Source organism: Scophthalmus maximus, chromosome 19 (genome assembly GCF_022379125.1).
Source record: "Scophthalmus maximus strain ysfricsl-2021 chromosome 19, ASM2237912v1, whole genome shotgun sequence".
Taxonomy (NCBI): domain Eukaryota; kingdom Metazoa; phylum Chordata; class Actinopteri; order Pleuronectiformes; family Scophthalmidae; genus Scophthalmus; species Scophthalmus maximus.
In genome coordinates this window covers 270,817-297,267 of record NC_061533.1, presented here as the reverse complement: position 1 = coordinate 297,267, position 26,451 = coordinate 270,817, and the positions used below count along the sequence as shown (strand labels likewise).

The 26,451-nt window shown below is 40.4% G+C and overlaps 1 protein-coding gene across 7 annotated transcripts; it reads left to right on the top strand.

Annotated features, from left to right (window-relative positions):
• Positions 1-1,514: 1,514 nt before the first annotated feature.
• pnpla7b (patatin-like phospholipase domain containing 7b) lies at positions 1,515-25,825 on the top strand. 7 transcript variants are annotated; one of them, XM_047329161.1, is made up of 33 exons: positions 1,515-1,643; positions 2,014-2,101; positions 7,396-7,475; positions 7,570-7,664; positions 7,873-8,013; positions 9,432-9,591; positions 9,787-9,867; positions 10,274-10,402; positions 10,524-10,604; positions 11,762-11,882; positions 11,974-12,057; positions 12,338-12,420; positions 12,974-13,123; positions 13,332-13,409; positions 14,019-14,224; positions 14,311-14,442; positions 14,840-14,963; positions 15,119-15,308; positions 15,577-15,726; positions 16,073-16,136; positions 16,372-16,540; positions 19,056-19,238; positions 19,349-19,467; positions 20,576-20,732; positions 21,007-21,123; positions 21,377-21,446; positions 21,799-21,915; positions 22,488-22,636; positions 22,991-23,143; positions 23,238-23,354; positions 24,226-24,310; positions 24,693-24,823; positions 25,722-25,825. In XM_047329161.1, exons 1-33 carry the CDS (start codon positions 1,530-1,532, stop codon positions 25,767-25,769), a joined length of 3,966 nt encoding a protein of 1,321 aa, XP_047185117.1. In that variant the 5' UTR covers positions 1,515-1,529; the 3' UTR covers positions 25,770-25,825. The 7 variants fall into 7 exon arrangements, with proteins under 7 accessions (XP_047185117.1, XP_047185119.1, XP_047185116.1 ...); XM_047329163.1 differs by having other exon boundaries at positions 24,976-25,825; XM_047329160.1 differs by having other exon boundaries at positions 15,574-15,726.
• Positions 25,826-26,451: the final 626 nt, after the last annotated feature.

Genomic DNA, 26,451 nt, shown 5'->3' with positions numbered 1-26,451 from the left:
ATATATATATATTTTTAAATCTTGCAGTCTTAACACTACTTGTGAGACATGGATACCCCGAAACTTTGTTTCGAATAAGGTACGTGAGGAAAAAGTGTTTGGTCGGTTAGGTCGTTAAAGGTCAACTGAAGCTCTGTCCGTTAGCTTGTGTCTGCTGTGTACTCTGTCAGCGCAGACTTGCTCATTGTGTGTTTCACACGCTGTGACTCGTCCTCCTGTTGTGTAGCGGTTTGTAACCTCAAGAGCGGATAGTCCGCGCGTAGAGTCTGTGAGGACGCACAGTTTAAAAAAACAACAACGAAAGGAAGATAATGTTTTAACTTGACTTTAGCCTTTCTCCTCACTCTTTAAGGTAAATATCACACCAGGGAAGTGCGAGTTCATTCTCTTCTCCCACACAATTCTTCATTTAAACCCTGTCAACGGGGAGTTGCCCCATTATGCCCCGTGTATGCCCCGTGCTGTGTCCAAAGTCTTTCGGCTCACATTTAAATGTCTAATATCATTTCACTCTACCGTCGTCCACAGTTTAGTCTGTTTGTGGCCATTATCGTGCGTAGCAGTGTGAAAGTGAAGGGGAGGGGGTGTCTGGTTACAAACACCCGTGACCTCGCTTTCTTGACTTGTGTGGGTCGATGGTCTTTAACCCACAAACCTTTGGGTCCGTGACCAGCGAAGTCAGCTGAGTGCAGGCTTCCTCCTACATAGTGAGGTATGGGGTTTTTAAGGTGTAGGAAGCCTGGTGGTAGAACAAGACACCAATATTGCTACGGACAATGGTTGTAGTCCTGTAGCTATTATATTATTATAGTAGCTTTATCAAAACCCTGCAGCATTTTACAAATGGTTTTCTTAGGGTTTAAACCATCAATTTCCAAAACGAAACTTTACCACCACCAATTTAAAAGTTCTCAGTGTCAATCAGATTGTCATTCCTCTTGCAGACTGCCCCCCCCCCCCGAAATGTAATATATATATATTTTTTAATTTTACATATAATGCCAAGCAGAAGTAATTTAAGGTCACTTTCCTTATACACCTCATTCCTCATTCCTGTATAAAAGATTGTGGATTAAACTTTCACTTCGTGAAACCTAACCCTAACCCTAACGAGCCCTAACCCTAACCCCTTCCCCCCCAACCAGTAAACCTAGGGGAAACACTGTACAGTGTACATCATAGCCTTTCCCAATACAAGTAACATTATCTGTCTGAAAAGGAGTAGTAGAAGCAACATGCTTCATCCAGTCCTACCCCCATTCTATACAATAATAGTTTTAATAATACTGATAATAAACAATAATACACCCGTGTCCTTGTCCTTATCAAGGCATTTAGGTTGTGACATCAAACAGGTGTCCTAACACTGTGATAAACATGACAAATGCTTCTTAAATACTCCACAATGCTGAATGTTTTTTTCCCCAGCAGACTATTGGGCCTTTATTGGGTAAAAAAAGAAAGAAAAAAAGAAGTTTAGATAGCAGATAGTAATTTAGCCTTCTTGAAATGCTAAAGAAAGTGGAGACATGAAGTTGTGCCTGTTGTTCCTTTGTTTGACGTTTAAGAGCCTGGTTCCACTCGGCAGTGAGATCGGGGCCAGGATAAAGCAAATGGTGGAAGAAAGGACAGAAGTCAACATGGTAACTGCCGACACTCAGTTTCTGACTCCAGGCCTGCAAATGGTTCTTCTTTGTTATATGGAATGTAACTGATATGTTATTGTAAGTGTTCATACTCTTGCCATTTAGCAAAAGAAATCTACCAAAACCTTGTTGTAATAGTGTTTTAGTAATGGTGTAATAGTTTTTCTTTGTGTGTGAGTGTGAGAGAGTGAGTGAGTGAGTGAGTGTAAAAAGTCATGGGGTTAACAGACAAGTGAGCACCCAGACAGAAGGATAGATTAAAGAGAGGGTGGTGATATCAGATATGACTCTTTTTTAATGAAGGAACTGTTCTGTCTGCTGCTAATTCAAATGTTTTGAACACGTTGATTGACTGTTCTTCTATTAGTGGACGGCCGTGCTGATTGGATCTGTGACCGTGATGTCAGTCATTGGCGTGGTCGTGTTCCTTCTTTATCGACGCTACAAACGGTCAAGTCAGTGCCCTGCACACTGTAAACGCAGTTTTGTTCCACAGTGCATTTATTTATTAACAGTTTCACGATGTAAAGATTACACTGTTCATACATTAACCAGCTGCTGGATCAGAGGATTTTATGTGATGATTATTGGAACATTATGTTACATTACGTGTTTCAGAGACAACATTCACTGTTTCACAGTACTTGCATTTTTTATTTAATTTAGGTTTAAACAGTTATAGGACAGGATGCTGATAATATTTTTTAAATATGAAGTTCACGCAAACGTCCCCACTTGATGTCCCTCACCAGATTGTAGCTACAAGCTAATTTGTTTAGTTGACTGCGAGTACATGGATTTTGTTATTATAAGGGATTTAAAGCTAGTGTGAACTATTTAAAGAGAACTTATTCACAGAAGCTGAATATATTGTCCATAACTATGTGTTCATATATGTATAATCACCTGCAACAAAGAACAAATGTTTTACGTTAACTTTGAATGAGTTTAATATAGTTACAGTAGGTGGACCCGACCTCCGTGTAAGTCCCCATGTTTGCTACGTCGTGTTGAATACGGTTCCACAAAACGGTCAAGAATACGGTACATTCGTGTTGAATTTTCAGCGCTGCCAGAAACCGGAAATGGAATCAGTGGTGTTGGTTGCTCAGTTGGTTGCGGTTTACTTTACCACCAGAAGCCGCCAGAAAATTACAAAAAATTACACACTGGTGCTTTAAAGCTCCTGAAATTGAAGAATGAAAGAAAGAAAGAAAGAAAGAAAGATAGACAGACAGACAGACATACAGACAGACAGATGGATAGATACTTTATTTTTTTTTCCAAGCTGGGAAATTCCTATGTAACAGCAGCACGTTTCACACAGCACACCTGTATAAAATATATACAATATATACACACATAAATGTAAAATATACAAATACAAAAATATATAGAAAATAAGAATAATAAATATAAAGAATTTACATTAATATTAACAGTGGAAATAGTGCAATAGTACAATCAGTTACCAGTAGTGTGCAGAGGAACATGGTAACATGAAGGTGCAAATGTGCCGGCATTTATGTTTTATGTTTAGTTTAATCAGAGTCCAGAGTCTTTCTGTCAGCCAGAGGTGAGGTGTTATACAGTCTTATGGCATGTGGCAGGAAAGATTTCCTGTAGCGGCCCTTATGGCAGCGAAGCTGAATCAGTCTATTGGAGAATGAGCTCCGCTGTCTGTTCAGTGTGAGGTGGAGAGGATAGTCCGGGTTATCTATGATGGATAACAGTTTGTTCATAGCCCTCCACTCCACCACTGCTTCAATGGCATCCATCTTGCAGCCTATTAGGGAGCCCAGCTTTCTTGATCAGTTTGTTCAGTCTGTTTGCGTCACGGGCTCCGATGCTGCTCCCCCAGCAGACCACAGTGAAGAACAGTACTGGCAACAACAGACTGATCCAACATCCTGCTGCAAACATTGAAGGATGTAAGCTTCCTCAGAAAGTTGAGTCTGCTCATCCCCTTCTTGTACACAGCAAGGCTGTTTGTCTTCCAGTTCAGTCTGTTGTCAATGTTGACTCCCAGGTACTTGTAGTACTTCACTGTCTCCACCTCCTCCCCCAGAATGAAAAGGGTCTGCGAAGCTGTACTCTTCCTCCTGAAGTCGATCACCATCTCTCTGGTCTAGTCCACATTCAGCAGCAGGTGATTTGCTCACGCCCACTCCACAAACCTGTCCACCAGAGCTCTGTACTCTCCCTCTTGTCCATCACTTATACACCCAACCCCTCCAGAGTCATCAGAAAACAAGTGCTTGGATCCAGTGTGCTCACCACAGGGGAGAAAGGGGGAAGGGGCGGGAGCATTGAAGGCAGTGGAGTTGTGTGGGGGGCAGGGTGTGTGGTGGACGAGACGGCAGACTAAAGCCCCTTTCACACTGGTCGACCAGCGTTTAAAAAACCCGGGTCTACATGGTAATTTTGGTGTGAAAGAGGTATGAGAGGGCTGTGTGCTAAACCTGTTAAAGAAACAGTTCAGCTTGTTTGCTCTTCCACCTGTAAGAGTCTTTGCTCTCCCGCAGCTTCTCCCTCAGTTTGTGCTACACCCCCCTCAGTTGGAGTGTGTCCCCCGATCTGAAGGCTTTCTTCTTCTTGTTAAGAAGTCCTTTCAGGTCGCTGGTGATCCATGGCTTGTTATTGGGGAAGCAACGAACAGTCCGGGCTGGCATGGTGTAGCCTCACAGAATTTTATACATTCCTTGATGCAGTCTGTCATGGTGTTAATGTTTTCCCCAAGTGGATCACACAGCACATCCCACTCCGTAAACTCAAAGCAGTCCTGTAGTGCCTCATTGGCCTCCTGAGTCCACTTCCTCACTGTCCTAGTGAACACAGGCTGCCGCTGGAAAAGAAGGACATACTTTGGAGTCATCAGGACAAGGCTGTGATCAGATCTGCAGAGTGGGGGGAGGGCAGTGACGCTGTATGCATCCTTGTTATTTGCAAACAGGAGGTCCAGTGTGCTGTTGTCTCTGGTGGGGCAGTCAATATACTGATGAAAGTTTGGGAGTGTTTTGTCCAGTGTTGCATTGTTAAAATCCCCAGTAATAACCATGAACGCGTTGGACTGCTACGTCTGTAGACGGGAAACTCTGGCGTGTATGACGTCAGCAGCTGCTGATGGAGGAATGTAAACAACAATCACAATGGTGGACGTAAACTCCCTCGGCAGATAATACGGATGAAGCCCGACTGCCAGCATATCAATGTCTGGGCTGCAGAGACGCTTCTTCACTGTAACATGTCCAGGATTACACCACCTGTCACCCAGATAAAGTGCAATCCCCCCTTCTTTCTTCTCACTGCTCCACTCGACTCTGTCTGCTCGACTCTGTCCGCTCGAACCGTCCTGAAGTTGGGTGCATCCACGCTGTTGTCCGGGATACGCGAGTGCAGCCATGTATGGCAAACCTTTTCAACATATATTCCATATCCTTGATATCAGATGTCAGGTTCCTCCACTAGTTGGCTCTTTGTCAGTACTAGTTGGACACTTGTTTGTACTAGTTGGACATTTTCTCATACAAGTTGAACAAAAACTGTTACTTGTCACTTTTCTCAGCAACTAGTGGAACATTAGTTGCTGCAAAAGTTCCAGCAAAAGTCTAGTTCCAGCAAAAGTCTTACTAGTGACCAAGGGCAGCGTACTAGTAGCACCAGTTTGACGCACTAGTGGTCCTGTGTACCGAACTAGTCACACTAAAAGTCCTACTAGTTAACTGGTGAGCTGCAAAAGCTCTCACATGTTAACTAGTAAACATGGATTCAGCCTACTTGTTAACTAGTGAGATACAAATTGCTTACTACTTAACTAGTGAAGGCAAAATGTTTACTAGTTAACATGTTGAAGCCTCTTTTGACTTTACTAGTTAACTAGTGAGCCTCAAAAAATTTACTAGTTAACTAGTGAAAGCCCACGTGCTTACTAGTTAACTCGTTTAATGCCCTTCTGACCTTACTAGTTAACTAATGATTTCAAAAAAGCCTACTAGTGACACTAACACAATGCTAATGAGGAGGTGGGGACAAGAGGCTTTAAGGCTTCCTATTAGCTCTCCAGTAAGAACTCCGTCTATCCAAAATGTAACCCTGTAAAACCTGAAGAGCTTGCTCTTAATAAATATACATATATATTAATGTAAGAAGTACCTGTACTTCATCTGTGTCACATACATCATTAGTCATTTATAACGTACAGTAATGATACTTTTTGACTAGGAACTTCAATCGACTTCTTCAAACTAGTTAACTTGTAAAGTCTAAAATAGCCACTAGTTTACTAGTAAGGTTCAAAATGTCTACTAGTTAACGACTGAGGTGAATTTTTGACCTTGCTAGTTAACTAGGTGCACACATTTGATCGTACTAGTTAACTAGTGCAGTCCAAAAATAGTCACTAGTTAACTAGTGAAACTGATGTTTGGAGATTTTTCTTACATGCTGAGTCTTTTCCTTTAACTAGTTGAGCCTCACTCAGCACTAGTAAGCGACTGGGAACCACTAGTGAGACATTTGTTCAACATGTTGGGCTTTTTGCCGCACTAGTTGATATTTTTTGCGCACTAGTTGAGGTTCCCGTCGTACTAGTTCAACTAAACTGAATACTAGTTAACGTGTACGCTCCACTGGCTCTAATATTGATGGGATAAAATCTCACCTGTTAACATGTATGACAGTCGCACCACCACACTGGTCAACTAGTACGGTCCAAAGAGGCATCAACTAGTTAACTAGTGAATGTTTTCACCTTGACTAGTTTACAAGTAGGCGGCACACTGCAGCCACTAGTTCACTAGTTGTAGTTCCTAGGGTCAACATGTTAATTAGTGTGCAACATGCAAATGAAGAAGGCGGGATATGGACAAAATCCTGAGTCCTGATTGGTTTATATTGAACTGAACAGCCAATAGGAAGCCTGAAATTCCTTGGTCTACTCCTCCTCATCAGCATTGTGTGTTACTAGTTAATTAGTGAGCACTTTGGCTTTTACTAGTTAACTAGTAGACATTTTGGACCGCACTAGGTTAACTAGTAAAGTCCAGAAACAATCCAACTAGTGAACTTTTGAGTCTTTTGGCTTTTACTAGTTAACTAGTGGACGAACCTGATATCAAGGATATGCAATATATGTTCAAATGCCATAGTATGCTACGTCTCCATAAAGCACATGATGCTGCACTCGATATACCCTCATGGTCTTGATAAGCGCGGCCAGATCGTCCGTCTTACTTCCCAGAGACCTTACGTTCCCCATACTTATCGCTGGAACGGCTGGTTTATTTTCCCTCCTCTTTGCTTTCCGTTTCACTCCCGCTCTGCAGCTCCTCCGGGATTTCAGGCCTGGCTCCTGGCAGCAGCGCCGATCCACACAGTGCGACCAGCTGGTCGCGTGTGTAAAAAAAACCCTCGCCATTACCAGGTGTAACGAAAGTAGCAGTGAAACAGAGAGAAACGTTCTGAAACAAATACCAGCCATTGTTGTCGTCACTATTGCAGTGGTCCAAAGATTTAGTAATAAAAAAAGTACAAAAAGGCAAGTAAAAGACATTTAAAAAGTACTAAACACCAGGAGCTGCTGTAACAGGGTGCCACCTAGCACGGCGCCATCAATGTAAAAAAAAAAAGGTGATTTATTCAGAGGGGATTTGTAGCACAAGCGTGAGAAGTATAGACCGATTCATATTGCTGATGTGTTCATATCATAGATTGCAGAAGTGTCTTACAGAGGCTGGCTGGTGTGTTTCAGAGGATGAGGCTGGTGGTACTCATTATCGCTTCAGGAAGAGAGACAAGGTGATGTTCTATGGCCGAAAGATCATGAGAAAGGTCAGTGTCTTCCTAAACATCTCATTCTGTAAGGCAGCATTTAAATGCAAACATGTTAGGCCACCAAAATGTATTCATTTTTTTGCTGTTGTAGGTTAAGACGTTGTCTTCAGCCCCTGCCTCTAACACAAGCTTGGCCTCTCGGCAGAGAGTGAGGAAGAGGACCAAAGTCCTGTCAATAGCTCACAAGTGAGTCAAAACAAATGACTTGAAGTTAACAACCTAAGGCGTTATGAAATTGTGACATTTTCCCAAATTTTCTACCATTATTTAGACCAGTTTTTTGAAGTTTGAAGTTGCAGCTTTTAATTAAGGCATTGTTTGTAGACTAGAATATATAATAAGATATATAATATAAGAATGTATTTTTTTTTTTTTTATGTGCATTTTGTGATAGGATCCTACGTATCCGGAGGGAGCCCCCCACCCTGCAACCCAAGGAGCCCCCTCCCTGTCTGCTGGAGGCTGACCTGACTGAGTTCGATGTACAGAACTCCCATCTCCCCTCTGAGGTGCTGTACATGTTGAAAAATGTCAGGTACGTTAAAAAACTAGCTTCTCCTCATGAACAAGAATAAAGTTTTTTGCAGTCCCACAGTGATTGTAGAACGAATGAATGGTTCAATGTATAGAATGTGTATAGAATCTCTACAACTGAAACAATCAAACAAAGTTAAGTGTAAGAAATGTTTTTTGTTATTTTGTGGATGGACATTTACAGTAGATAATTTAAGTTTTTATGGTAACCCCCTGTTAAAGAACTTTGGCATTAGCCTCATTTAAAAGTATAATCTTTTAGGTTTTTAAACATGTATTTGGTTTAATTTATGATTGTTTTTTCTCAGCAACAGTCATTCAATGTAATGTAATGTATGTGCATTCTGTATTTGCTCTCTTGGGATTTAAATTGCAAACTCACTCATAACGGATACATAGAAAACTGTGCATGCACGTACAGTATGTGCATGTTGGGAGTAAGACTGTCACAATATCCTGGTATTGAACAAAGTTAAATATAGCTGATAGGGTTGTTGTTGTTGTTGTTATTAATGATAATAACTCTATAGATATGTTAATTATATTGATAGTCGTTCAGTGATATCAGCCCTAATTGGAAGTATAAAGGTTGATCCTTGCCAAAATGTGATTGTGAGTTTGCTGTTATCATGTTGGACGACAACAGAAAGCGGCTTCGATTTATTCTTATTACTTCCCAATATTGTACAAAAGTCAGCATTATTAATCATTAATTTCCTTAAAAATGTAAAGAAAGAAAAACAAATTCATCCACTAATAATGACCATTTCTGATAGAATTTTCCACAGAAAGAGAAGACATGCCTGGAGTTTCCACTTGCATATCCACAGAGGACAGATTTACAGGACATTACAGCATCCCTGCACAGACCAGGAAACGAGCCAATCTACACATTTACCTACACATCATATAATTTGGAAACTAATTGTATCATGAGTTTGGCAGTACCGTGTAAGACAACTTTAGTATTCTTTTATCAAACAAAACGACACAATGAAAACTATAAACAGATGAACACGTTTCTCCTTTTTGTGTTGCAGTCCTGTCAGAGTAGCTGTTCAAAGCTTGTTTGCTCCCCCCAGTGGTCAATTTGTATGCACTTCTGAAAATATCTCTTTAGATGTGTATTATTAAAATCAACTTCCCTTTACCACCGGTAATCATAGTGTCGTCAAACCAACCGGACAAAACGTGAAGGAGAATTTACAGAAGAGATCACTTGTGATTCCAGTGTACACAATCAGAACTGGACCCTAAACCACCTCAGACATGATGGCTAATTATTATTATTATTATTATCATTAAAAACATGGGAATTCCTTAACCTGGATTGTTCATAATGTTGAATTTTGGCAATAATAATAATTATTATTAGTAGTGATATAATGTACACAACATATGTACATGTGTTGTCACCAGGGTGCTCGGCCACTTTGAGAAGCCTCTTTTCCTGGAGCTGTGTCGTCACATGGTGCTGATTCCCCTGCACCAGGGAGAGGGACTCTTCCGACCAGGCGACACTGATGACAGTATTTATGTGGTTCAAGATGGCCGCTTGGAGCTGTGCATCCATGAGAGTGTAAGAGCATGGGGCTGAAATGCTTACAGCATTACAAAATAACGATGACGTTCACACTTGGCGGTGAAGTGGCACTTGTTTGTTTCCTCCTTTCCTCCTTAATGATCAGCATGCAAAAAGTTCAGATGTGTGGTAAATCTTACCTGCGTTCTGACTGTTGTTCTGCTGCCATATGAAAATGTTTTCTAATTGCAGGATGGTACAGATGCAGTGGTGAAGGAAGTTTTACCGGGAGACAGTGTTCACAGTCTGCTCAGTATCCTGGACATCATCACTGTACGTGTAAAGTCTTAGTGATCATTCGTCACCCTTCGTCTCCTTTTTTTTAAATGTGTGCAGCCGTGTTTAAATGTACAAAATATAGAAGAAAGTAGTCCAGTTACACACAATGTATAGTACAATCACTTAAGGCTGATTTTTCTTGTTTCATGTTTGACATGAACACTTGTCAAAGCTTTAGTTTTTAGCTTTGTTTTTACCAGAGCAATGGCTTAAATTCTTTAAAACTTCAGTATTTCATCATTTCATTTTTTTTGTTCATTTCAGCTATTGCATTTTGCTTTTGTCTTTATTCTCGTCATGACATTATGTCGTACAACTTAACTCACATTTTGTCTAGTTATTTATTTTTTTTGCGGTTCATAATGTTCTGTTTCTCCACACACTATTATCTAAATTTAAGGGATATCCAGCACCCTACAAGACAGTGTCAGCAAAAGCTGCGGTTCCCTCCACTGTCCTGCGTCTTCCAGCTGCAGCCTTCCAGTCTGTTTTTGAGAAATATCCAGAGACTCTTGTTCGAGTCATTCAGGTAAAGTGTCTACTGACAATGAGAAGTGAGATACAGACATTCAATAGAGTTCATGACCATTTCCGATTTTCTTTTTGTATTAACTGTACAGTCTGTACATTCTCCTGTTTCCTTCTTGTAGATAATCATGGTGCGCCTTCAGAGAGTGACCTTCCTCGCCTTACACAACTACCTTGGCCTGACCACTGAGCTTTTCAACCCGGTACTGTTCTTTTTTCTTCTTTTTTTATCATTTTTGTGCTTCAGACTGTCTGGTCCCACATAACATTTATTTTAATTCACTTAACCTCAATTTTCTCTCATGTATTAGTGTCATCAGTTAAATCAACGGCGCAAAACACAAAGTTAGAGATCTTCTATGTTGTTTAAAAAATGCTTGTATCATTATGAAACTGTGGTGGGACACAGTATTATATATTGTTTACATATATAGTATATACAACGTTCATGTAGGGTATGCATCGAGCACTTTATCATTTTGTATCGGTGAAAAGTGCTGTGCAAATAAACTTTACTAACTTACTATATACCTTAAGGGAACACAGTTAAGGAAACATTAGTCTGCTTTCTTATGTTATTTTTCTTAATGGCAGATAAAAAGTAATTTCCATCATGAAACATTTTGTCTCCAAGATGCTTCTATTGTATTCATGAAATATCTCACAGTCCGTATCAAATTGTCTTGAGGTCTGACCAATGGACCAAAACCCAAAGATATTCAGTTTACTATAATTGATGGCAAAGAAAAGCTGCAAATATTCCTCAGATTTAAAACAGATTAAAAAAATTATGAAATGATTAATTGGCTATCATAATAGTTGGAATCAATCGATTGATTGACTAATTGTTGCAATTCTATTCCCAAATACAGAATTAAGAGCTTTATTTTAAGAACTTTTTTTAGATGATATGTAGTGTAGCACAACATGTAAACTATGATTTTACAGTTCCAGTCAACGAACTGGCCAGTGGGAAACATTTTTCTTTGGTTAAGGTATATTTTAAGCTCTTAAAATTTCCATTGTCCACATCTGAAGGAACTATTCAAAGAATGATGCAAGTATGAAACATTCTCTTCGCTTGTACTAGTATGCTTCACTTTCAATTGTGTCTACAAATATGTTAAATTTGAATAACAATCTTTAGATGGTATTGATATAATTTCCCTAGACATCTAGTAACAACTTTTTCTCAGTCTCTCTCCACAGGAGTATTTATGTGAATATGTGAAATGTTACGTGGCGCATGCTTTGGCTGACGTCTTCCCACCATATCCCTATATCCGCATTCTATATTTAGTTAGAAAAGCGAAAATATGGTTTTTTTTTCTGCACTGACTGGTTGATGTGCTTGTTACAGGAGAGTCAAGCCATCTCCTTGGTGTCAGTGACCCATGTTCTGGGTGAGACTCATTCCCTCAGAGGCCTCCGCAGGCAGCCGTCCCACTCCGATGATCTGGGCTCCGAAAAAGCTGATGCAGGTCAAATACGACATCATTCTGTCATCATTTTCACTGTCAGGCTGCAGAAGTCATTGTCTAAAGGTCTGTTCTCCTTTCTTGATGCACACAGTAACAGAAAAGTCCAGCTTCTCTGACATCTCCTCGTCAAAATACAAGAAATCTCGTTCTCTCTCCACCCCAGTGGCCATTACAGGTACTGTATATACACAAATACACTATTTTTATGTATTTTATTTTAAGTGCCTTTCTTGTCTTGATTCGTCATATAATATTTCAATAAACTGTGTCAACTCTGCATACTATTAGCTCATAAGTAGATTTAAACTATGTATAATGTTTAAAATGTGAGGAAACTTGACCAACATTTTGAGCGTCATAGTGTGAGTCTTGTTGCGGATACTACCTAATTTGTGTGTGCGTGTGTGTGTGTGTGTGTGTGTGTATGTGCGTGTGCGTGTGTGTGCGTCATGCAGGTGAAATGTCATTCGCCCTCAACAGAGTTTATGAGCGGGATAGAGTTGCCAAGGAGGAGACTGTGCATCACAACCCTGTTAAGGTCTCTGCATAAGAATATTCTTTCTCACACCTTTAGAAGTTTGATAGTTGACTCCTGGCAGTTTGGATGACAGGGAGATATTTTTCAGGGGAGGTTGACTGAGCATGTGAGTTCAGACAACCACTTTTCCCCTGTAAACAGAAGCCAATCTGCACAGTAATTATGGCGCACACTGTTATTTTCTTGAGAAAATTAGGTAGTATCTAATTGGAGGATAGAATTTATCGCTCGCTTTTCCTGCCACCATTGATTAAGTTGGTGTAAGGATTTGGACTGGCAGATACCTGATATATTATTAAAGTTAAGCAAGTTACTCATCCATTTCCTGATTGAGATAAAAAAGTAATAAGAAAGTATACTTCTTAAGGCTTACAGGATGAAGTGAATGTAAGCTGTGGGTACTCACAGAATGATTTTACACACTTGATTTAGTGGGTTAGTCCACTGCATATGTACACACTGTAGGGTTAATATAATGAGAATGATTGTCCATCTGTCATTTGGTTTCTTCCTCTTGGCCATTACGTTTTTCTGTGTCTTTCTGTCTGCTCAGTCTATTCTGAAGAAGAGTGTCACAATGCTGCACACTCCGTCTGCTGTTTATGAATATAGTGATGCTGGAGGAGGAAATCTTCACCAGAATAAAGTCAATGCCATTTTCCAAGCTGCCAAAAAGGATCTGCTTCAGGTCATCCAAATACAGGTAGCGTACAACATGAACTACATACACTACATCAAGGGTTCACAGCAACCAAATATTATTTCAAGGCAAAAGCACAATTTAGTTATACACTTAGTGATCCCACAAAAGGACATTTTAGTAGGTGATATGTATTCAGGTTGATATGCAAACAGTGTTGTATTTGTGTATGTAAGTCCACAGTGTCTTTAACTTGTCATTTGATGATCAGGACCACACTCTGCTGGAGGGCAGGGTGAATCTTCGCCAGGTCAAAGCTGGCACTGTAGTGGGCCATCAAGGAGACCAGGTCAGTCTGTTGGGACACTGATAACACTGACAGAAACTGACTGTGTTGGTCTTTTAGGAGCCGGTTATTAAAGCACCAAATGCAGATTTGGCTATATTGTTTTAATGTACCGAAAAATGTTTTAAACTAATTTGTGTGTGTGTGTTTGTGTGTGCGTGCGTGCGTGCTTACGAGCGAGCGAGTGAGGTGTCTGCATCCTTGTGCATCCTTGAGCTCCTTGTGCGCTTGCATACAAGCAAACAACAACAATTAATAACATAGCTCCATAGTAGAAGAAATTATCAAAAATATCACGTGGTACTTTTGCATACTGAAAGTATATAAGTGAACCCACAGTGGCCTTCAGGTAACATAAAAATGTGATGGTCCTCTCTAAAGCCAGTGTTTAGTTTGGGCTGAGCTACTGCAGAAACATCTTTTTCCCACAATGCATTTTCGATATTTGTTAAGGAGAAACCCTCTTTAATAAAAGCCTTTAATCCTACATAATATATTGAACTAATAGTATTCAAACCCACCCTTTGCTTGAGCTTCCTTAAACTGTTTCATTGAAGACCTGATGTAAAATCGACCTCCTCCACATCTCTTATTTTTTTTCATCACTTACAGGACGTGAGTGTGGCCTTTGTCATCTCAGGTTCGCTCCACGTTTACCAGCGTATGATTGACCGCGAGGAGGAGACCCTGCTGTTTGTCACCCACCCGGGCGAGATGGTGGGTCACCTGGCTGTTCTCACAGGCGAGCCCCTCATCTTCACGGTCCGAGCTCACAGAGACTGCACCTTTCTCTCCATATCCAAGGCTCATTTCTACGAGTAGGATCCGGCTCCCATAAAAACATTCAGTCACTTCTTTTGGGGGTTAAGGCACATGCAAACACGTTGTGTTTTCCACTTGGCAGAATGATGCGTGAGGAGCCCAGGGTAGTGTTGAATGTAGCTCACACTGTGGTGAAGAGGGTGTCGCCATTTGTCAGACAGATCGACTTCGCCCTGGACTGGATGGCTGTGGAGGCTGGCCGTGCTGTCTACAGGTATCTGCTCTACAGAACCAGTCATGGGCTTTAGGCTAAAACAATAAATGTATCTGTGATATAAACAGAAATTTAATCTAATTAATGTATTTTTTCCATAAAAACAGTTTTCTTTGTTCAGTTACTCTTAGTAATTAATGTCCACTGTTCATGTTGTGTTTTGGTGACACAAGACCAACAACAAAATAGGTCTGTCATGTCAGTGCGTTAAGATCACAGGGAATTGACAGCAGCAAAAACCACTCACTGTATACAGATTATAGATGTTATCCAATATTTGAGAGAAATTGAATAGGTTAATTAATTAATACTGCTAGAACATTTCAAATTCCATATTTCCTATGTGAGTGTAGCAGTGTTGGATGTTGCTGTGTCCTGATTGCTCTATTGTTTTTAGACAAGGAGACAAGTCAGACAGCACCTTCATCGTCCTCAGCGGCCGACTGCGCTCTGTCATAGCAAAGGATGACGGAAAGAAGGAGCTGGCTGGAGAGTATGGTCGTGGTGACTTGATAGGCGTGGTGAGTGGTCCGAAACTGGCAAGTCGGGTACTGTGTGGGTTTTGAAATTTAATTTTTTTAAATTAAACACTGAAAATTAGAATTAAAAATATAAATAAGACAACACATTTTAGACATGACAAATTGCAGTGCACTCGTTTTTATGGATTGATCAGGTTGAGGCCCTGACACACATGAACCGAGCCACCACGGTTCACGCTGTCAGAGACTCTGAGCTGGCCAAACTACCGGAAGGAGCTCTGAACTCCATCAAGAGGAGGTATCCTCAAGTTGTCACCAGGCTCATTCATCTCCTGGGACAGAAGATCTTGGGCAACATGCAGCAGGTCAACGGACCACTGGCCGGTACTTATGTACTCCTTTTGTTAGTGTATGTCAGGATGGGACTAAATATATCTGCTTTACCAACAACTGCTACGGTACTAGTTATCATGTGGAGACCATTTTGGCTTTTGAAACATGAAATCGCGGGCTGGCTTGTGACATCTATGAGCCAGCGTGGCCACAAAAATACTAATATGTATATTTAAATGTATTCAATTCCTGTTCAGTATGTGCAAATGTGTTTTGCTGTCTATAATATCCAATAAGAGAAACACCCTTTGCCCAGCAGCTCGTAGTCTGGCTCTCAACGCCCCCACCAGCAAGTGGGATGCTGGGAATCCAGCCTCCAACCTTTCTACTGTGGCCATCCTGCCTGTTTCCGAGGAGGTTCCTCTCACTTCCTTCACTCTTGAGCTGCAGCATGCGCTCGGTGGCATTGGTACACACACACACACATACAAACATACACACACGCATACACTTTGATTGCTGGTTTTGACCTAGTGAGGAAAGACAGTCATGAAATCCGAGGCTTTACCAGGCGAGTGACAATGAAACAGTTACTGCAAATTGAGCACAGTTACATGTTACAGTTAAGACGTGCAGCACTAACTGCTTATACCTACTGCATAAACAAATTTTTCCCCAACACATGCCTGACCACTTTCAGGGTAGGGAAGATCTGATGTTGAGTGTGCACCATGATAGATTTTACTTCACACTTATTCATGGTTTCATATGTTTTATAAAAAAGAACTTGCTTTTTGTGTGTCTGATTTCTGAAGGTCCCACTCAACTCCTGACAAGTGACATCATCAAACAGCGACTTGGCTCTGCTGCTCTGGACAGGTAGACATTTGATGAAGTGGTTTTGCAGTGAATAGATACCTGTTCAGAGTCAGTTGAGGTATAACTGGTAATGAAATGGATGTCAACTTTCACATGAATTCAACTCTTACTGCATTTTAATAGTTTAATAGACAAACAGACAAAAGTTTTACATATGTCAGTTAGTTGACATAAATGTTTATATACATACAGTAGCAGGTGACATCTGGCTGACGTATGTACGTCTCCTCTAAAGTGTCCACGAGTATCGTCTGTCCAGTTGGCTCGGGCAGCAGGAAGACATCCATCGCATTGTCCTCTACCAGTCTGACTCCTACCTCACGCCTTGGACCCAGCGCTGCATCCGCCAAGCTGACTGCATCATCATTGTGGGACTGGGTGAGCAGGAGCCCACCGTGGGCGAGGTCAGTGTGATTCCATGTACACCAAACATCTGCTCAGCTTTTATTTAGCAGTGACTACAGAAGATGTTTCCTTCTAGACACACAAGACATGGCACAATAATTAAAAACTCCCGACTTTTTTTAGGGGGGGGGGGGTAATATTGCCATTTAATCATGATATAATGTATGCCATGTGATGCACAATGGTTGGTTGATAAAACTGTAGATCTTGTCTCTACTCTTGTTGGTTGCAAAAGTTAATGTATTACTAAACATAATTTTTTGACTTCATACGGATGTCATAATAACATTATTTACCACAAGATCATGAATTAGTTTTAGATCTATTAGTAAGTAAGCATTTTATTTATACAGCACCTTTTAAAACAAAGTTACAAAGTGCTTTACATAATACAGATACAAAATAAGAAGCATTCAAAAATATATATATAACCAAAAAGGACACATATACAAATACAGATCAAATTACAGTACAGCCCTTATACAGGGAAGGCAAGTCGATAGAGATGGGTTTTGAGATGTTTTTTTAAACAGTTAATGGACTCAGCTGATCTAACAGAGGGGGGGAAAGAATTCCAGAGGGACGGGCCCTAACAGCAAATGCACAATCACCCTTGGATTTGCAGTGAGTGCAGGGTATGGATAAGAGACCTTGGTCGGATGATCTGAGTGGCCTAGAGGTAGTGTAGGGATGTAGAAGTTCACAGATATATGAAAGGGCAAGACCCTATAGGGCCTTGTGATGGGACAAGCATTATCTTGAAGTCTATTCTGTACTTTATGGGGAGCCAATGGAGGGATGCAAGGATTGGTGTTGTGTGAGATCTGCGGTTGGATTTATTCAATAGCCAGGCTGCAGAGTTTTGCACTATTTGCAAGCAAGACAGGGCTGTTTGACTGAGGCAGGGAAAGAGGGAATTGCAGTAGTTAAGGCGTGAGAAGATGAAGGTATGGATTAGTTCAATGATCATTGATTAGAATCATTGATTTGATTTTTGAGATGTTGCAGAGTTGGAAGAAGCAGGTTTTTACAAGTTTATTTATATGGGTCTGTTCAAAGATTACACCAAGGTTTCTTGTGGAGGTTTTGCCGGGTCTGGATGCACTAACTTTGTGAAAATGGGAACAAATGTTATTTATTTTGTCAACAAAGAAAGTTTACTGGGGAGGAGGCATGACCTGCAGGGTGGGCAGGGTTTACAAGCCGGTCAATGGTATTGAAAAGGAACCTATGTTTATTGTCCCTAATTAGGCCAGAAAAGTAGGCAATTCTTGCCTCTTTGATGTTTTGGTTGAGCCTGGACATCAAGTCCTTTAGGCGGTGAAGATGGACCCTGAGGCTAGTTTTCTTCCATCTACGCTCCACTCTTCTGGATTCCCTTTTATGTAGTCGAATATTGTCATTGATCCAGGGACGAGAGTTGAATGAGGAGGGGGACCTGGTAGTGTAGGGAGCTGTAGTATCTAGTGCAGATACACACTGGTCATTGAACCAGCTTACAAGATCGTTTACATTGGAGGAGTTCGGTACAGGGGTACTAAAATCAGACTAACAGGATAAAATGGTTTTAGCCAAGTCTCAGTTAAAAGTTTTTAAAAAATACAGATTTTGAGATAAAATGAGGGAGATCTGAGTCAGATTGATTGTATTAAGAGCAGGATGATGGTGTTTATCATGTTTTGTTGGTCTGTAATTAATGATAATAGAGATAGAATGGATAGAGAAAGAACCAGGCTCAGCCAGAGTAGAAGAGAGCTGTATCTTGGCAGGGGGAGACACAGAAATACACGGGATAGGTATATTAATGCATGGCCTGAATGCAACTAAATCATGTCAAGTGTTTATTTGATGCATGCCCTTGATTTTTATGTCACTGTTTTTTAGTGATTTATGTCCTTTATATTCCAAACATTTACTATTCTGCATTCTTTGTACTATTGATGTTTTATAATTTAACATTTTATCGTGTTTTATATTTGTGTAATCTTGGCTGCATTGAAAATGAGGGCTTTCCATAATCCGATAATTAAATAAAGGTTAAATAAATAAATGCCTGGGAAAGCATTGCAATAGATATGGTTTGAAGTTGCTTAACTCCTTCACCATTTGGGGGGATACCGTCTTGTTTGAAAGGATCCCTCATTTGCCAAAAGGAATCAGTGTTGTTAATGAAACCATAGCCTGTAGCGGTGCAGAAGTTCATTATCCAGTGGTGCAGCCCTAAAGCGCTCTGAGACCTAGGGAAGGAATGGGGCCTGACAGGATACAGTTTTTGCCCAGGCTCTCTGGTGAGGGATTCAAAGTCAGACTGTAGCTTTGTGGATTGTCTTGACATGACATGACATCAACATAACATAACTATGCATGGCCGCCACCCAGGGTAAATATAATGGTATGTTTAATGGTATTAGTTTGCATTATGACCAAAATGTTCAGTTAATTTCACAGACTTTTAGGAAGTGAGTCTGACTGCACCATTACAGTATTTTTATTCTTCTTCTGCTGCACCTGTAGTTGGAGCGAATGTTGGAGGGCAGTGCAGTCCGGGCCCAGAAGCAGCTGGTGTTGCTGCACAGGGAGGATGGCCCACCGCCCAAAGGGACAGCCGAGTGGCTGAACATGCGGAGCTGGATCTCCAGACACCATCATCTGTCCTGCCCCCGCAGGGTGTTCTCCAAGCGCAGTTTACCAAAACTGGTATTGATGGCCAACTCACTTGTGTCTTTTATGGGCAATTCTAGCCCAGTTCGCAAATGATTAAGGCGTGTGTGTGTGTGTGTGTGTGTGTGTTTTTGTGTGATTTTCAGATAGAGTTGTACCAGCGAGTGTTTGAAAAATGCCCAGATCGTCATTCTGACTTCTCCCGTTTGGCCAGGATCCTGACGGGAAACAGCATCGCCCTGGTACTTGGTGGAGGGGGCGCCAGGTACTGACATTTTATAGTCAGACACATTTAACACACTAACATGGTAGAATTTAGCCTCAGGAATCAAACATATACCATACAATCTCAAGCTGAATCAAGTACTATATTTCAGCATTTGGTACTCCACATATTAGCTATAATTTTGTCCATGTAAAAAAAAAAAGGTGAAATGTATGCATAAATTAAACCAACAGTACAAATAATAACAACAACAGAAATTCTGTGAGGTGACATCAGTAAACTGCACGCAAAATATTATTACTTACCAGTGAGGCTGTTTTCATGACGCATGAAATTAAAGGAGGGAGAGTGTGCAGAGATGGAAGACACGAGCTGCAGATTGTGTGTCAGTATGTTCTGTGGAAGAAGGAAACATCTATGGGGTCTTAATAACATTTTCACTTTCTAAACATTAGCCGTAGCCAATGTTAATTTATTTTAAGTCATATTTGAAGAGCTGCACTGCCTATTCACAAATGAGAGAGTATTCATAGCAACAGCGTTAGGTGATCACATTTTGGGAGGGATTCAAATCCGGATCTGGATCTAGGAATTGTTTGAAGGATTCTTCACCATTGTGAGAAATGGCAAACGTTGACAATTTGAGTCATATCTTCACAAATACATAACATTTTTGAAATATGTAGGTCAGATGGAGGTGGGAATGCAAGTTTTGTAGATGGGCGATTGCACAGCCTTGTTGGGGGTGCTATGACCTGAGACACTTGATAGTCATATGGCCAGTTACAGTAGATACTGCTTTCACATATGGTCTTGGTATGAAGGCTCGGACTATATATTTGGTCCTAGCCTCCTTTGTTCAAGTGGGTTTGTGTGGTATGTGCCGCCTAAGTATCAGTTCACCTGTGGCTCTCATATCTGAAACATCTTTAAATAACTTGTTCCTATTGGGTTTTGACACATTATATCAAAACACAAAACACAAAAACATCAAACATCATTCTATTGGAGTTTTTCCGTATAATGACAGGAATCTGACTGTGAACATATGTCTCATGGAATTGTTAAAATTCACATTTTTGAAAGTATTTGAAAGAAAAATATAATATGAGATATCTGTAATGTTTTTTGGTTGATCTCTTTTCAGAGGTTGCTCTCAGGTCGGCATCCTGCGGGCGTTGAACGAGGCGGGGATCCCCATCGACTTGGTGGGAGGGACCTCCATCGGGTCCCTAATGGGAGCGCTGTATGCCGAGGAGAAGAGCTACAGTCGCATGAGGGTCAGGGCTCGTGAATGGGCCATGGTGTGTTGACATCATACAAAAGATATGAAAAATATATAAAACTTCTCTCATCCAGTTTGGAGACATTTAATGTCTCTAGTTAAATCTTTGTCATCATTATTTGTCATTATGACATGACAAACTTCTGTTTTATATTTTCAAACTTGACCCTTGTTTGTCTTTGAAAAGCCTTGGCCCGTAGAGAATTTGAGATAAAACTGATTTGATCTTTGCTGATCAGTCCACTGCTTTTTTGTTTTTTTTATTTTCCTTTGTAACTTTCTTCCTTCCTCAGGACATGACCTCTTACTTTAAGAAGATTTTGGATCTGACATACCCAGTTACCTCCATGTTTTCTGGAGCTTCCTTTAACTCCGGCATTAGTTCTGTCTTCAAGGGCAAACAGATAGAGGTAAGATGAGGATTTTTCTGTTTACCTTTCAGCTGCCAGTCATAATAACACAGAGTTGGAATTATGTAACTGAAACTTTCACTTTAAAGACAGAGGAAGAAGGGATTTATTCAGGTAATTGTTATCGTTCCAAAGCACTGAACAAACTTTGCAAAAGTGATTTTTGTGATTATGGCCTGATTACAAATGTGTTTAAAAAGTGTTTAAAATCAAGATCACAGATGTTGCTTTTTTATTGTCTCTCTTCTCCTAGGACCTGTGGCTATCGTACTTCAACATCACAACAGATATTACAGCTTCCTCCATGAGAGTTCACACTGACGGTCTGTTTAACTTTTATTTATTTCTTTTTTTAAACTACATTTTGTATCTTCTGTGATTCCCAATGAATCCCGGGAACAGTGGCACAGTGTGTTACTGATCAGAAAGCACTTCGTCGACAGTTGTTTGTTAAAATGTGCTTTATAAATAAAGTTTGAGTTGAGTTGAGAAAGACTGTCCCAACATGTAATTAGTCACTAAATTGAATTCAATACACATGAGACTAAGACAAAACGACTAAGTCCTTGACCTTTAGCTGAAGATGGCAATTCATATATGTTTTAAATTTTTGGAAACTCCTTTAAAAACATATCTGTCAATGTGTTAACCGTACACTACCTATCTCGTGTCCAGGCTCGTTGTGGCGTTATGTCAGGGCCAGTATGTCACTTTCTGGTTACTTGCCCCCCCTCTGTGACCCTAAAGATGGGCATTTACTCATGGATGGTGGCTACATCAACAACCTACCTGGTGAGTACTGAGTGCACAGTGTATTTTCCTGTTCCTGTTTAATATGAGTAAATTGCTTTAAAAAAAAAATTGGTTTGTTTATGGCATTAGGTTTATTTGTATGTTGAAAGGTGAAACTGACAGCCGTAATGAGGCAGTTTGTGGTATTTATACAGGAGCTGCCCCCACAAAATTGTTTTGTTGTGGGATAACTACTGTGGGATAGCTACTTGGAATAAGCGACTGATGTAACCCTTCCCTGCTAGGTTTATAGGAATGTAACAACTGTTGGAATACTTTTTATTTACAAATAAAAGTAAAAGCTTTACATTTAACTGTAAACGCAGGTTATGACACTCGCATTGAAACTAGCAGTTTCCAGACATTCTGGATTGCTGTGCAGTGGCAGTGTATCATCATTGCTGAAGCTCTGTTACCTAGATTAGCACGGATTAGGGACCCAACAAAAGCATCACACTAGATCATAGAAAACCTCAAATTGGTTGTTAGCAGGAAAAAAAAGCTTAATAATATCTCTTTTTTTTAAAACTGCACTTGACACCTAAAAAATTGTTTATTATTTTGTTGTCCAGCTGACGTGGCTCGCTCCATGGGGGCCAAGGTTGTGATTGCAATTGATGTTGGAAGCCGGGATGAGACAAACCTCACCAACTATGGGGACTCCCTGAACGGCTGGTGGCTGCTGTGGAAGCGATTCAACCCACTGGCTGAGAAAGTCAAGGTACACTGACCCTTGCAATAAATGTTAGGGGCAGTAATCGATTTTGGAGAAAGATTGTTTTGGGGATCGAACCCGCAGCCTCGGGTACGGGACACAGACTATTCAAAAGTTGCTTACTAGCATGCATATTAAAAGCATATTAAGCATCTTTATTATATTAAGAACTTGTATGTATTGTATTCTGCACAATCATATTCCACAACTGCCAGGCTCCGTTATATCAGAGAGCTACTGCAGTTATCATACACTGTTGTTCAGTAATATGTCACATCTTGGAAAAAAATGGAAGTCTACTGAGAAGCACAGATTATATTTCCATTCAGTGGTAGAAGCATCCCTAAATCTCCCTTCCAGGTCCTGAACATGGCAGAGATCCAGACCCGACTTGCCTACGTTTGCTGTGTGCGACAGCTGGAACTGGTCAAAGACAGTGAGTACTGCGAGTACATTCGACCGCCCATCGACCACTACGGCACTCTAGAGTTTGGCAAGTTCGACGAGATCGCTGTGAGTGTCTCCTCTCTTCCCTGTTTCTCCATGCCCCCCCCTGCTGCCATTGAATCTCTCACTAACCCTCCTCCCCTGGCTCTCCTGGCTGCAGGAGGTGGGATACCAGCACGGGAAGACGCTGTTCAACGTATGGCAGCGCAGCAGGGTGGTGGACAGTATGCTGAAGGATAGACATCAGGAAGAGTTCCACAAGACCAAACCTGGCCATGTGAGTACAATCTACAGACGCTGCTCACCTGGGGGTCGATTTTAAAATTGTAATGAAGTTGTTATCTTTTATTTACTTTTATTTCAGATGAGGGTGGGGCAGTTGTCTGATGTATCATCATATTGTCACTATCAGAGATGGAAATAGATGAGGGGTAACGTACAGGGGTGGCCAAGAGACACTAGCCTTATTTGTCACATCAATTTTGATTATTATTTATCTGAGCTTCTGTTATTTTTTGAGCAGTGATCAAAACTACGGTAAAATATGTTAATGAAAACAACTATATCATGAATTTGGCTTGCATTAAACCACACACACACACACACACACACACACACACACACACAAATCAAACAAGCTAGTCTTTCTGTAAAGACGTCATGATGGTTAAGACGCCAACCAATGGCGTTGGTTGTCATCCATTAAGACACTACACAAGATAATGCCCATTGGTCGTTTCTGAACACACCCGACACACACAGGACGTCTGGAGGGGATGGTCTTTTTTGTCTGCTCGATGTTCAACCTGTCAAATTGTGCATAGACGTTGTTCAGCACCTCTGAAAGGGAATCATGACAGTCTGTAGTCTGCGGTGGGGTTATAGAATCTGTGATGGGCTAAATGCCCAAGGCTCCACATAGTAGTGGTTTGCATAGATTCAAACATCAAAACAAGTTTTATATTAAAATTGGCTTTCCCAAACAGGTGAAGCCTTTGTCAGCACAGTTGCTGTTGATCTGTTTTCTTATCTGACAGAGATTAATTGTATGTTGGTGTTTTGATGTATGCACTAAATGTTTTATCAAAAAAGTGAGAAACTGAAGCTGTTTCAAATTCTTCATTGCAATAATGCAATGTGTCTTTCAGGTGGTCACCTGCCCGAATGCCTCCTTCACAGACCTGGCGGAGATTGTGTCGAGAATAGAACCCGTGAAGAATGCCTTAATCAATGGTTAGTAATCAATAACATATTGAAATCATGAGCCAAAAAATGCTGTATACATATATATATATTTACAAGGAGGACATTTGGAATTCAAAAGCCTGCTTTTTGGAGTAAAATATCTAATACAATTACAGGAACCATAAATAGCTGTTCAGAAATCCTGATGATTTGATATGGATTGAAAGCTACATCTTTGATCTAATATCCACATAAAACAATCAACATTTTGTTCATCCTGATGTCGTAACAAAAGTGTTGCTTTGTCCAAAAGGGCGCAAATGATCTACTATCCTTGCAGTATCCTTGTAAAGCTACATAATTGATACAGGAAATGATTCAAAATCCATTCATGTAGTAAAAGGATAAAAATGTCCCTGTCTGCCTTCAGAGGAACTTTCTGATGAGTATCAGACAGACTATGATGAGGAGGCAGTGGAAAGCGCACTGTCCGACTTTGAGGTGTTCACCCCCGGCAGTGAGCAAACAGAGGGAGAGGAGACGGCAGACACCGCTGAAACGGTATGTATAAAAATAATCTGATTTACATGTTTTATACGAATTCTGTAAAAGTGAAATTTCACCACCACGTAACTTATTCTGATGAACACAGACACACCAAATAAAAAAAAGCCAGTGATAATCTCAAGTTTTGATTTTACATCTTCTCACAGGATGAAGAAGTTCAGATCCGAGGTTGACTCTCCCGAAGACTGCTTCACATAATCTTACGACGTAGCATCCTTTAAGGCTGCGACTAGCTGCCAGGGCTACTGCTCCACAACACACACACGTTTAAATGAAGTCTGCATTTGCATTACTGACATACTGCTGGATACTTGCATCCAGTGAACTAGTGAACAGTGAACTAGGTATCATGCACAGTGACTTGCGCAAGGAAACTTTGGCCGAACACGAAACTGTTGATGAATGCTATGAATTTAACCTAATTAGCAAACCAGCTAGTAATAGAGGATAGTTTAATTGTGTCAAGAACTCCGGTGTGTCTTTTAGAAAGTTTCTGTGATTTTAAAAGTTCAGTGACAACAACATGGGTTTCCACTTGTCATGGAAATCTGGAGACACTGCGTCTGTGAGACGTGTAAAACAGGGGAAATACAAAGAACTCCATCAGTTCTCTTTGGAAAGTCAGGGAGAAGTATGAGCTAATGTACAGGAAGACAGCTTTGTTTTGCTTTTCTCACACATTAATTAAATTGTATTGTTGGAAAGATTTAAGAAATTGTACTCATGTCCTGCATAAATGCACTACAGTTTTTCAACATAATATTTCATCCTAAGCAGTGTCACTTTTTCGAACAGTAATAAGACAATAAGTTCAGAGCCATGAAGCAGTATAGTGCATGTTTACATGTAAGTTAAAACAGTAAATATGTTTATTTTTCTTTCATTTCTGTAGGATGATGAAAGGATTTCAAGCAGAGCCATGTGCACGCTACAGGTGTGACAAAATTATGTGAACAGTGACTAATAAACTGGAAATTAATGTATTTCTTACACATATTTGGTCTATTTTCATTTCATTTCATTTTTCTTTTTGATGTGTTCCCACTGTGACAATTTATTGCACACTACACAATACACACAGAGCTAACCAGGTTTGGAGGTTGTATACCCAATAAAGCAGCTATAATTGCTATAATTGTCCTACAATGCAATGCACAAAGGAAATGGAGGAGCTACTCAAAGCTGAATGAAATTCAAAACAGTTGTGGATGGAGGTCAGACAGCTCCAGAAAATAAAGAAATACTAAAGCACACATGCCTGCTATCCAGAACTACAACAGGAACTGAACTCCTCCACAAAACATTCACAAAAATCACTAACAACATCAGATACAAAGCTGCAGACAGCATATGTGCTGATATGTGGTGAAGAAATGTCAGTGGCAGTCTAAATTAAATCTGTACACTTTGTTGTTAAATCCCAATATTTAATGCTGTAATTTCATTATTAAAATTGTTATTATTATTATCAATATTATTTCGTAGTAGTCATAGTATTTCATTTATATGATTGTACAACAGCGATAATTTACCTGTTAATGCACCAAGTACAAAAAAACAGGCTGCAGAGTTTCCAATGAAATGGTTGTAACCAAAGAGGCTGACGTCATACAGTTAGTGAA

Bases quoted from the DNA above. Each gene is read 5' to 3' on its own strand.
- pnpla7b (XM_047329160.1), top strand. From the start codon at position 1,530: ATGAAGTTGTGCCTGTTGTTCCTTTGTTTGACGTTTAAGAGCCTGGTT. The intron at 13,124-13,331 runs GTAGCGTACAAC...TTTGATGATCAG, and splicing joins TTCAGGTCATCCAAATACAG to GACCACACTCTGCTGGAGGG. The intron at 14,964-15,118 runs GTGAGTGGTCCG...TGGATTGATCAG, and splicing joins GTGGTGACTTGATAGGCGTG to GTTGAGGCCCTGACACACAT.